The sequence below is a fragment of the Cololabis saira genome, chromosome 12 (assembly GCF_033807715.1).
Source record: "Cololabis saira isolate AMF1-May2022 chromosome 12, fColSai1.1, whole genome shotgun sequence".
NCBI lineage: Eukaryota > Metazoa > Chordata > Actinopteri > Beloniformes > Belonidae > Cololabis > Cololabis saira.
Window position 1 is genome coordinate 4,663,724 of NC_084598.1, and position 13,943 is coordinate 4,677,666.

Sequence of the window (13,943 nt, forward strand, 5' to 3'; positions counted from 1 at the left end):
ATATCCACTGGGCTTACATCAAATACATCAAAACACAACAATAAAAAACACTTTTCTGAACTTATCAATATGACTCTGTCCTTCACAGGATAAGTAAAATGGATCACTGCAAAAACTCAATGTTAACAAGAATATTTGTCTTATTTCTATTTAAAATGTCTCATTTTAGTAAAAAAAAATCTCATTACACTTAAAACAAGATTCATCACTGGAAAAAACAACAATTTTCACCTGTTTCAAGTAGATTTTCACTTGAAATAAGTAGAAAAATCTGCCAGTGGAACAAGATTTTTTTGCTTGGAATAAGAAGATAAATCTTGTCCCACTGGCAGATTTTCCTACTTATTTCAAGTGAAAATTTACTTGAAACAGGTGAAAATTGTCAAATAAGTTATTTTTCTGGTGATGACTCTAAAAGTTGAAATAGCAGTAAAACCACATTCATTGATGAAATGACATAAGGGATGGAAAGGGGGGATGGCAGTTTTACAGGGGGATGATTTTGACCGTTTTTATTTCAGGGGGGATGCCATCCCCCCTCAACTCCAGTACTGCCCGTTGGAAGATGAGGCCCCTACGCACAGCGTGTGTTCTGCCTTTAGGGAGGGGTGGCACTGGTTTCAGGATGAGTCTCTCAACCATGTTTATTTCACTTTCATTCAACAGTGTGAAGTCGTGCTTCCAAAATATGGACATATGCAAACGCAGATGCAGCGCCTTTGAGAATGGGAAGAACCTGTTTGGCAGCAGCAGCACTCCCAGTGCAGCCACCAACCTCACCGTCACCTTCAGCAGCCAGCTGAACCAGCACAACCAGGTGGGAGACACGGCTCATGCAGCTAGGGTTACCATTGATTGATTTGATTTATTTTATACATGTTAAAGGAGCTTGAGGCTCCTTTTAAGAAATGAGACTCTCTAGCGCCACCCTTCACCACGACGGCCGTTGGGGGTACTGCAGCCAACAGTGAAGTCGGCACGGGAGAACGGGGAGAACGCACATGCAGCGTCATGTGACGTCACATCCACAGGACAGCGCGGGAAATTACGGTCACAATTGCAGCACATTTTGCAGCACACAGCCTGTTCAAGGCAACGGAGAGATACACTAGAGGGCTCATTCTTTTGGGTTTGGAACGCTTCATCTGACATTATTACTAGAAAACTTAAAACTCAATCCTGCCTCATGCTCCTTTAAAAGACAACAATTAAAAGAGAAGATAAGAAAACAAAACAAAACAAAAAAAATACAAAGAATTTCGCCGACTCCCGCTTCCTGATTCAAACGTCTGCCGGCCCCCCGACCAATCAGTGGAGCGGAGGGTGGTGACGTCGGAAATAGTCCCGGCTTAGCCCGGTTAGAACCTCGGCAGAATAGTACAGAAATAGTATCGGCTTGGAGCGGCTCTACCCGCCTCAGCCCCTAGTGCAAACGTGCAAGACGGGTGGCGGGTAGAACCGAGCTGAGGCGGGACTAATGCAAAAGGGCCATTACTGTCTACATTGTATTAATTGCACAGGGTATTTTAATTTAATTGTTATGCAGGAAAGGGATATCTGTTTTATTTTATTCAAGAAGCATTTTTATTCTATATATGCAGGCAGTTTATTTTTATTTCATTTGTTTTATACATTTTGATATTGTGCAGACCTCTGTTAATAAAGGAACCTGTGTGACATTTGGCACGAGGCTTTGTATCAAAACTGACTGTTTTTTTAAGGGTTTGCCTCAGAAAAAATGAAGCTAACAGAGCTGCTATGCTATAATGCTTTGGGGGAAACCCCAATTATGTCACAGAAAAAATATGGATATATATCGAGTATCGCCATTCAGCTAGAAAATATCGAGATATGACTTTTGGTCCATATCGCCCAGCCCTAGTTATACACACACACACACACACACACACACACACACACACACACACACACACACACACACACACACACACACACACACACACACACACACACACACACACACACACACACACACACACACACACACACACACAGCAACCGTAGCTATGGCAACAGGTGGATCTTCCTGCTGCGTGCAGTGATGAACGTGACCTCTCTGCCCGTGTGTTGCAGATGAACTCCACAGGAGGACAGTCCCTGTCCCTCAGCAGCAACGTGCCCCTGCTCAACTACCAGCCCGGCCTGTACCAGCAGGCCACCATCAACATCCCGGGCCTGGCCCAGCAGGGCGTGCCCCTGCAGACCAGACCCCCCCAGCTCTGCACCCAGACCGAGCCCTTCCAGCAGACGCTCATCGTCTGCCCCCCAACCATTCAGGGTGAGGATAAGGAAACATGGAGCCATACATGGCAGCAATGACTAAGTAATGTCCACCTGGAAGGGCATTATCCCGCTTATACCACGGTCACTTAGCAAAAAACATAAATATTAAATCAGCTATTCATGCTTTAATGTGTTTTCAGTGTAAATCATTAGTTTTATAAAAGCCACAGCTGAGCGGCTGAGCAACTATTTAATCTCTCGTCTGCAGCCGTTGGAACCTGGTAGAATAGAATAGAATAGAATAGAATACTTTATTGATCTCCTAGAGGAGAAATCGTGCAGCAGCCAACACACACAAGCTCAACGGTTTATACAAAATATTTAAATAGAAATAACCAATAAATAGCTAAATAATTAAAAAAAGCAATATAAAATGTAGAAAAATTAGTAATGTACAAGAGAAAAAATAGTAAACACAAAAAAACGGATAATATTTACATGTGCAAAAATACGTGAGTTACAAAGTTATAACTCAGTTTCCTTGGTAACACCTGAGGGTTTGACTAAAACCTGGAACAATCACTACCGTCCCATAAGGTCCTTAATGGACACAGTGTTGATTCTCCAGTAACTAGGACGGACCTGGGATACGACTTAGCAACGGGAGATATTCTAGTCCGCTCAGCTCCGCTCGGCTATGCTACTGTAACAAACAGGAAATAGATTTGTTTCAAAGAATCAAAGTCCACACATAGTTTCCCAAATCGTTTTATTAAGCTACATATAGGATCAACCATTCAATGAAATAAACTTTTTTCTCTCCTTCTATCACTTTTAATGGACACCTGCCAGCCAATCAGAATGGAGTATTCACACAGACCGTGGTATAAATAAATTATTTTCCTCCCCTCCCACACAGGTCTACAAACCTCCAACAAGCCGTCTGGTTATCCAGTGAGGATGGACAACTCGGTCCCCCTCGTACCTCAGAACCAGTCCTCCCAGCCGCTGCACCTCCAGCCCAGCATGCTGGCTCAGGTAGGACACTGGGATAAACAGTTACAGTAATCCCTGGCAGAACGCCCTTCACCTTTCACGTCTCGCTGCTTCACGGATTTGCATTGAGCATCGTGTTCTGCATTCTGATTGGCTAAACAGACTCCCCGCTTCTTCACTTCCTGCGTCAATAACGTTGGTTGCTTAGCAACTTCATCTAAAGCTGAATGCAACAAATCAGCAGTGTTACTAACAAGAAAATCAACATCAGAGGTAGAACCCAGGTCACTGGCCTTGACTGCTTCACTATTTTCCACTGTCTTAAGATGAGCAATGGCCTCCTTAAATTTAGCAATAGCTTCATCAGACAAACATCTGCTAAAGTAATACCTCCTATTTTGCACTTCAACATCAACAAAATTAAATTCAAACGTTATTAAGTAATGGTCGGATAAAAGGGAGTTTACAGGTGACACCAACAGACCATCAGTTTCAACACCGTAGGTGAGAACGAGATCGAGAGTATGATTAAAACAGTGCGTCGGTTTGTCCACTTTTTGTGAGATACCCATTGATTCTAGAAGAGAAGTGAAAGCTAATTTAAGATTATCGCTTTCAACATCCATATGAATATTAAAATCACCCACTATGATGAATTTATCTGTGCTGATCAATAATCCAGAAAGGAAATCTGAACATTCAGACAAAAACTCTAGATAAGCGCCAGCAGGGGGCCGGTACACTACCACTAACACAACTGGCTTCTCTGATTTCCAGCTCGGAAATTTCAGACTAAGCGTGAGGCTTTCAAATGTATTATAGTTGCACTTAGGTTAAATTTTAGTTTGAAGATTTTGAATTCAACACAACGTAATTCAAAGTGCTTTACATCAACATTAAAAGCAGCAAGACACAATTAAACAGTAAATAACAAATAAAATGATAAGAAAAGAGGTAAAATAATAGAAAGCACAAGTTGTTAGAAAGTAAGGGCAGTAGATCCAGCAGGTACATCTCATTCTTACAATGGCAAGAATTACGTTTCTATACGGTCAAAACGTACAAAGACCGGGTCAAATACAGTATTACATCACAAATGTCCGGCTGATTTGTGTCGAGTCTTTGAGGAAATCCTTGCAACAGCAGTTCCACCACTGAAATCTCTCCTGCCAGGCAGGAGGAGGTTTGTCGGACCCGTCGCACAAACCAAGAGTACAAACCGTTACTTTCTAGCGGAAGCTCCGAAATGCAAACTTAAGAATGGATTTGTTCTCACCTGGATAACCGGCCGGTCCTCTTGAGACGATATCCTGATATCCTGCAGTATTATTGAGCAGTCGTGTTTTCATGTGGATTTGTGCTGCATGGGGAAGGTACAAGGGAGTGTGTGGTGCTGACTGATAAGTGTCGTATTGTTGTTTTGATTGATTTATTCATTAGATGTTCCTATCGTTAGTCAACACCGCTGTTGTTTTGAGCACTTGAGTCCGTAACAAATTCCCCCAACATCTATTCTTTCTTGTTCTAAATGCCACGTTCTCTAAACCTCGGACGCCGCTAGAAAGTCCCCGTTTCCCGGCACTCATTCATCACTTTGACAGATTGGGGATAAACCTCTTAGCAGGAAGTGGTGGAGCGTGCCCGCTGAAAGATGGAGGGGAGAAACTAGTAAAACATCATTTGGATTTTTAAATCAACAGAAATTTAAAGGAGCATGAGGCTCCTTTTAAGAAATTAGACTCTCTAGCGCCACCCTTCACCACGACGGCCGTCGGGGGTACTGCAGCCAACAGTGAAGCCGGCACGGGAGAACGGGGAGAACGCACATGCAGCGTCATGTGACGTCACATCCACAGCCCAGCGCAGGAAATTTGGGACCGAATTGCAGCACATTTTGCAGCACACAGCCTGTTCAAGGCAAAGGAGAGATACACTAGAGGAATCATTCTTTTTGGTTTGGAACGCTTCATCTGACATTATTACCAGAAAACTTAAAACGTATGCACATTTTTTTCATAAATCCTGCCTCAATCCAGCCTCAAGCTCCTTTAAATGAAACAATTTAGATGCTAGGCCATGAAATGGATTTATTCTTAAGGGGAAATGCTAGAATCCTTGTTATAAGCAAAATGCTGAATATGATGCTCTTTGTTATGTTTGACAGCAAATTAGAAACAAGAACACCATGGGCTCTGAGAACTTTTTTTCTGCAGTCTTTAAAGCTCAAGAACCAATATGATGAATAATGGAAATAATCAATGGTTGCCGCCTTAAGTGCTGATTATTTATTTAATCCAGTGCATTTTGGTGAGGGCTGGATTGAACCGACACTGAAGGACGGTTGGGGAAAAAGGTTCAGGGTTTTTTACTCCGAAATCTGCAAACCTTCTGCATAGTTTCACTAAAAGTTGTAACTTCTCTGTACTCCCGAACATAAAAAAGCCGAGCTCCACGTGGAACTCTGACTGAGTTCGTTAATCGATGAAAGTACAGCCTTGAGCTTTGCAAAGAAAATAGCAGACGTACAACAGAACTCTCCAAGAATTTTAATTGAACTGCTAGTTTGTAAAATCATTGATTTTCCAAATATGTCAGTCTGTGGACCTTGAATGCTTGTTTTCTTTTTTATCAGTCCAGAACTGTCAGCTATGACTAATGTGAGGGCTTTACTCTGGGCCCAGTTTGGCTTTTACTCTCTTAATTCCTTTTTGAGCGCATTGTTCTGAAGTCACAAGGAATAAAACGGGACTCAAGAGTTTTCCAAAGCTGTTTTCTTTTGCTGCAAGATACAGGATTGTTGTGAAGTTTAGTTTTAGTTTTAGTTTAGCTTAGTTTATTGGTTCTTTCAATTTCCACAACACAAATAACCCAAACTGTAAATCGACAGTGTAATACAAAAAAATATAGAATTTTTTGGTACCTGTGTGTGTGTGTGTGTGTGTATGTATGTATGTATGTATGTATGTATGTATATATATATATATATATATATATATATATATATATATATATATATATATATATATATATATATATATATATATATATATATATATATATATATAATTTTAACTAAAAACCAAGGATCAAAAGGTGTAGACTGAAGCCTAAGCTTATGACGCCTGCCCTTTTCACAAAAATAAATGTTAGCTTTTATAAACTAGTGCATTTAAGATTTAGTGGATGAAACAAAATACATAAATAAATCCATATGAGAAGTTGCCCGAGTATAAACAAAATAACATACAGCATATTCCACATGTCATTACTAAATATCATTTCATACATTATATATATATATATATATATATACACACATTCCATACAGATATATGCATACATAAACACACATATAAATACACATGTCCATAGGTACATGCCTATGTGTATTTTACCTTTGTTTTATATGTATTAATCATTTTGTATTTATAGGTTCTTTTGAATTGTAATAACGTGCTGCACATTTTCATTTCAGTACCTCAGCTGTTCCACAGATTAATCCTGTCACTGAGATCATCGTTGTTTAACGTTGGTTCTTGCTTTTGTTTTCCTGAACATAAATGTTCCTCTTAATTCATATTGGCTAACTCTGCTCTGGAACAGCTTCTGAATACGACAGCATGAAGACAGCATGTCCATCCCTTCTTCTTCTTTCCAGTCTTTGACTACGTTCACACTGCAGTTCCCAAGTGACCCAAATCCCATTTTTTGCTCATATGTGACTCAGATCTGATTTGTTTATGACAGTGTGAACAGCACAAGTCACATGGAATCTGATCTTTTCAAATCAGATTCAGGTCTTCCATATGTGGTTCTAAATCGGATACAGGTCTGATGTTTTGCAATGGGACCTCAGTGTGAACAGCCAGGTCGGAATTAATGCGACTTTGACGTCACTTGAGAGCGACCGTTGTCATCACACTGCGCTGGCGGGGGCGGGAGTCACTGGGAAGCGATCGGAAAATTAAAAATGCAGCTTTCTTTCTCCTCCTTCTCCTCTTCATTAACACTTGCTCATAGTTTCGTCGGCTTCCACCACACAACAACTTCAAAATACACCCATGTACGCTCACTTCTGTTGCCTCCATGTTTACCGCCGTATGACGGTGTGCTGCGTGTGACGTCTTTGTTATTGTTCCTCTGCGCATGCGGGTCAGTTCAGGGCCGTGATGCGTTCACACTCCAGTCTGATATAGGACACGTTTTAAAAGATAATGTGAACAGCCACACAAAAAAAGTCGGATATGGGAAAAAATCTGAATTGAGCATTAAGGCTTGCAGTGTGAACGTAGTCTTTGTTTGACAAGATCATGTGTGACTTGTGTGTGCTGTAGTTCTGCTCCGTCCTTCATGTGTGTGTGTGTGTGTGTGTGTGTGTGTGTGTGTGTGTGTGTGTGTGTGTGTGTGTGTGTGTGTGTGTGTGTGTGTGTGTGTTGACAGCAGGGCTGGCCGGCAGGAACACAGCAGATCCTCATCCCCTCCACGTGGCAGCAGATGCCGGGCATCTCCATCCACAACCCGGGCCAGGCCGTGGTGCCCGAGTCCCCGGTGGGAGCGCCGGGGTCCGACGGCCAGCAGAACTCTGGATGGAGGTGAGTTCAGCAGGAGAGGAACGTATGCTTATCCATCAGTGGTGACAGATGACTCACGCAGGAGTGTGAACTCCTAAACCACCTGAAAAACATTGCTAGAATTAAGGGGATTCTGTCTAAACAAGACATGGAAAAAAACTTATTCATGCATTCATTTTCAGTAGGTTGGATTATTACAATGGCATCTTTACAGGCCTTAACAAGAAATCTATCAGGCAGCTGCAGCTGATCCAGAACGATCCGCCAGAGTCCTTACAAACACCAGGAAACTGGACCATATTACACCAGGAAACTGGACCATATTACACCAGGAAACTGGACCACATTACACCAGGAAACTGGACCATATTACACCAGGAAACTGGACCACATTACACCAGGAAACTGGACCACATTACACCAGGAAACTGGACCACATTACACCAGGAAACTGGACCATATTACACCAGGAAACTGGACCACATTACACCAGGAAACTGGACCTTATTACACCAGGAAACTGGACCATATTACACCAGGAAACTGGACCGTATTACACCAGGAAACTGGACCACATTACACCAGGAAACTGGACCTTATTACACCAGGAAACTGGACCATATTACACCAGGAAACTGGACCGTATTACACCAGGAAACTGGACCACATTACACCAGGAAACTGGACCACATTACACCAGGAAACTGGACCACATTACACCAGGAAACTGGACCATATTACACCAGGAAACTGGACCACATTACACCAGGAAACTGGACCTTATTACACCAGGAAACTGGACCATATTACACCAGGAAACTGGACCGTATTACACCAGGAAACTGGACCACATTACACCAGGAAACTGGACCACATTACACCAGGAAACTGGACCATATTACACCAGGAAACTGGACCACATTACACCAGGAAACTGGACCATATTACACCAGGAAACTGGACCACATTACACCAGGAAACTGGACCATATTACACCAGGAAACTGGACCATATCACACCAGGAAACTGGACCACATTACACCAGGAAACTGGACCACATTACACCAGGAAACCGGACCATATTACACCAGGAAACTGGACCACATTACACCAGGAAACTGGACCACATTACACCAGGAAACTGGACCATATTATACCAGGAAACTGGACCATATTACACCAGGAAACTGGACCATATTACACCAGGAAACTGGACCACATTACACCAGGAAACTGGACCATATTACACCAGGAAACTGGACCATATTACACCAGGAAACTGGACCATAATACACCAGGAAACTGGACCACATTACACCAGGAAACTGGACCACATTACACCAGGAAACTGGACCATAATACACCAGGAAACTGGACCACATTACACCAGGAAACTGGACCACATTACACCAGGAAACTGGACCATATTACACCAGGAAACTGGACCATATTGCACCAGGAAACTGGACCATATTACACCAGGAAACTGGACCATATTACACCAGGAAACTGGACCACATTACACCAGGAAACTGGACCATATTACACCAGGAAACTGGACCACATTACACCAGGAAACTGGACCACATTACACCAGGAAACTGGACCATATTACGCCAGGAAACTGGACCACATTACACCAGGAAACTGGACCATATTACGCCAGGAAACTGGACCATATTACACCAGGAAACTGGACCACATTACACCAGGAAACTGGACCATATTACACCAGGAAACTGGACCATATTACACCAGGAAACTGGACCACATTACACCAGGAAACTGGACCACATTACACCAGGAAACTGGACCATATTACACCAGGAAACTGGACCATATTACACCAGGAAACTGTCAGGGTTTGACACTTCCCCCCAGTGTTTGTAACTTTCAGTTCTGTCTTGCCCCGCCTGTGTCCCATCTGCCCTGATTGTGTCCACACCTGTGTCTCGTCTTGTCTCGTTATCCCCTCAGTATATCTTGTCTTGTCATTCCTTGGTTCCCTGTCGGTCCGTACTGGTTCTTCCCTCCATGTCTCCTCGTCGGTTTTCCCTGTTCCTGGTTTTTGTTTATCCTGCTCTGCAGCGCCTTGTGTTTTGCCTTTTTTGGATTAAATCCTTTTGTTTTTGAGAACTCCTGCCTCTGGCCTCCCTCTCTCTCCCTGCACTTGGGTCCTTTAAAAACCATACCACAACAGAACGGACCGACCAACATGGACCCAGCGGGAGAGTATATTACTCTTTTTGAGTTCTTCCGCCGAGAGGCAGAGAAAAATGGGGACCCCTTTCTGGGAACCTGCCAGGCTCGAGGCGGGCCCGGGGGTTCTCAGCCCCAGGGGAAGCGACGGCGTCAGCGCCAGCCCCAGCCTGTTCCGGTGGGGGCCCTGGACGCACCTCTTCCTGTTCCCGAGGTGGTCCTGGACGCATTCCAGCCTGTTCCCCCCTTCTGGGGAACACGCCTGGCTCGAGGCGGGCCCGGGGGTTCTCAGCCCCAGGGGAAGCGACGGCGCCAGCCCCAGCCTGTTCCTGCTCCAGCGGTGGTCCTGGACGCATCGCCCCCTGTTCCTGCTCCAGCGGTGGTCCTGGACGCATCGCCCCCTGTTCCTGCTCCAACGGTGGTCCTGGACGCATCGCCCCCTGTTCCTGCTCCAGCGGTGGTCCTGGACGCATCGCTCCCTGTTCCTGCTCTAGCGGTGGTCCTGGACGCATCGACCCCTGTTCCTGCTCCAGCTCCGAGGACCCGTGCCCCCCCTCAGCCAGCTCCGAGGACCCGTGCCCCCCCTCAGCCAGCTCCGAGGACCCGTGCCCCCCCTCAGCCAGCTCCTAGGACCCGTGCCCCCCCTCAGCCAGCTCCGAGGACCCGTGTTCCCCCCCAGCCCGCCCTGGATGTGGACTGTGGGGACATCTGGGATCTGTCCCTTGAGGGGGGGCCAGCGCCCCGGACCCGGGTACCCCCGCAGCCGGCACCTCGGACCCGGGTACCCCCGCAGCCGGCACCTCGGACCCGGGTACCCCCGCAGCCGGCACCTCGGACCCGGGTACCCCCGCAGCCGGCACCTCGGACCCGGGTACCCCCGCAGCCGGCACCTCGGACCCGGGTACCCCCGCAGCCGGCACCTCGGACCCGGGTACCCCCGCAGCCGGCACCTCGGACCCGGGTACCCCCGCAGCCAGCGCCACGGACCCGGGTCCCCACTCGGGCAGCTCCGGGGATCCTCTGCCCCCCGACGCCGGCTCCCCGCATCCTGTCTGCTCCTGTTCCGGTTCCCCGCATCCTGTCTGCTCCTGTTCCGGTTCCCCGCATCCTGTCTGCTCCTGTTCCGGTTCCCCGCATCCTGTCTGCTCCTGTTCCGGTTCCCCGCATCCTGTCTGCTCCTGTTCCGGTTCCCCTCATCCTGTCAGTCCCGACTCCGGCTCCCCGCCTCCTGTCAGCCCCGACTCCGGATCCTGAGGCGGTCCCGCAGCCCTCTGTTCCTGAGGCGGTCCCGCAGCCCTCTGTGCCTGAGGCGGTCCCGCAGCCCTCTGTGCCTGAGGCGGTCCCGCAGCCCTCTGTGCCTGAGGCGGTCCCGCAGCCCTCTGTGCCTGAGGCGGTCCCGCAGCCCTCTGTGCCTGAGGCGGTCCCGCAGCCCTCTGTTCCTGAGGCGGTCCCGCAGCCCTCTGTTCCTGAGGCGGTCCCGCAGCCCTCTGTTCCTGAGGCGGTCCCGCAGCCCTCTGTTCCTGAGGCGGTCCCAGAGCCCCGTCAGGTTCCCGAGCCCCGTCAGGTTCCCGAGCCCCGTCAGGTTCCCGAGCCACGCCAAGAATCCCCGTCACGCCCCCCGCCAAGACCCAGGCCTACGCCTCGGGGACGCCCCCCCGAGCGGTCTCGCTGGTCTGCCCGGTCCCGAGGTCGGCCCCCGGAACTTTGGCCGTGTGTGGCCTGGGCCCTCCTCCAGGCCCCCTCCGCCCACCCTGGGTTAGGACTCTGGGGACATCTGGGATCTGTCCCTTGAGGGGGGGGTACTGTCAGGGTTTGACACTTCCCCCCAGTGTTTGTAACTTTCAGTTCTGTCTTGCCCCGCCTGTGTCCCATCTGCCCTGATTGTGTCCACACCTGTGTCTCGTCTTGTCTCGTTATCCCCTCAGTATATCTTGTCTTGTCATTCCTTGGTTCCCTGTCGGTCCGTACTGGTTCTTCCCTCCATGTCTCCTCGTCGGTTTTCCCTGTTCCTGGTTTTTGTTTATCCTGCTCTGCAGCGCCTTGTGTTTTGCCTTTTTTGGATTAAATCCTTTTGTTTTTGAGAACTCCTGCCTCTGGCCTCCCTCTCTCTCCCTGCACTTGGGTCCTTTAAAAACCATACCACAACAGAAACTGGACCATGTTACACCAGGAAACTGGAACATATTACACCAGGAAACTGGACCACATTACACCAGGAAACTGGACCATATTACACCAGGAAACTGGACCATATTACACCAGGAAACTGGACCACATTACACCAGGAAACTGGACCACATTACACCAGGAAACTGGACCTTATTACACCAGGAAACTGGACCACATTACACCAGGAAACTGGACTATGTTAGACCAGGAAACTGGACCATGTTACACCAGGAAACTGGACCACATTACACCAGGAAACTGGACCATATTACACCAGGAAACTGGACCATATTACACCAGGAAACTGGACCATATTACACCAGGAAACTGGACCATATTACACCAGGAAACTGGACCATATTACACCAGGAAACTGGACCACATTACACCAGGAAACTGGACCACATTACACCAGGAAACTGGACCACATTACACCAGGAAACTGGACCATATTACACCAGGAAACTGGACCACATTACACCAGGAAACTGGACCACATTACACCAGGAAACTGGACCACATTACACCAGGAAACTGGACCACATTACACCAGGAAACTGGACCATATTACACCAGGAAACTGGACCACATTACACCAGGAAACTGGACCACATTACACCAGGAAACTGGACCACATTACACCAGGAAACTGGACCATATTACACCAGGAAACTGGACCACATTACACCAGGAAACTGGACCACATTACACCAGGAAAATGGACCATATTACACCAGGAAACTGGACCACATTACACCAGGAAACTGGACCACATTACACCAGGAAACTGGACCATATTACACCAGGAAACTGGACCATATTACACCAGGAAACTGGACCACATTACACCAGGAAACTGGACCATAGTACACCAGGAAACTGGACCACATTACACCAGGAAACTGGACCACATTACACCAGGAAACTGGACCACATTACACCAGGAAACTGGACCATATTACACCAGGAAACTGGACCACATTACACCAGGAAACTGGACCACATTACACCAGGAAACTGGACCATATGACACCAGGAAACTGGACTATATTACACCAGGAAACTGGACCATATTACACCAGGAAACTGGACTATATTACACCAGGAAACTGGACCATATTACACCAGGAAACTGGACCATATGACACCAGGAAACTGGACTATATTACACCAGGAAACTGGACCATATTACACCAGGAAACTGGACTATATTACACCAGGAAACTGGACCATATTACACCAGGAAACTGGACCATATTACACCAGGAAACTGGACCATATTACACCAGGAAACTGGACCATATTACACCAGGAAACTGGACCATATTACACCAGGAAACTGGACCGTATTACACCAGGAAACTGGACCATATTACACCAGGAAACTGGACCACATTACACCAGGAAACTGGACCATATTACACCAGGAAAATGGACCATATTACACCAGGAAACTGGACCACATTACACCAGGAAACTGGACCACATTACACCAGGAAACTGGACCATATTACACCAGGAAACTGGACCATGTTACACCAGGAAACTGGACCATATTACACCAGGAAACTGGACCATATTACACCAGGAAACTGGACCACATTACACCAGGAAACTGGACCATAGTACACCAGGAAACTGGACCACATTACACCAGGAAACTGGACCATAGTACACCAGGAAACTGGACCACATTACACCAGGAAACTGGACCATATGACACCAGGAAACTGGACTATATTACACCAGGAAACTGGACCATAT

The 13,943-nt window shown here is 46.8% G+C and overlaps 1 protein-coding gene across 4 annotated transcripts in view; it reads left to right on the forward strand.

Moving 5' to 3' along the window:
- hipk1a (homeodomain interacting protein kinase 1a) overlaps positions 1-13,943 on the forward strand; it is a 40,916-nt gene that overhangs the window by 12,500 nt on the left and 14,473 nt on the right. For 3 of the 4 annotated variants that reach the window (XM_061735210.1, XM_061735212.1, XM_061735213.1), the window contains exons 8-11: positions 667-817; positions 2,095-2,299; positions 3,164-3,282; positions 7,681-7,832. In XM_061735210.1, coding sequence (XP_061591194.1) covers positions 667-817; positions 2,095-2,299; positions 3,164-3,282; positions 7,681-7,832 — 627 coding nt within the window. The remainder of the gene's footprint in view (positions 1-666; positions 818-2,094; positions 2,300-3,163; positions 3,283-7,680; positions 7,833-13,943) is intronic. The other variant, XM_061735211.1, reaches the window with a different exon arrangement.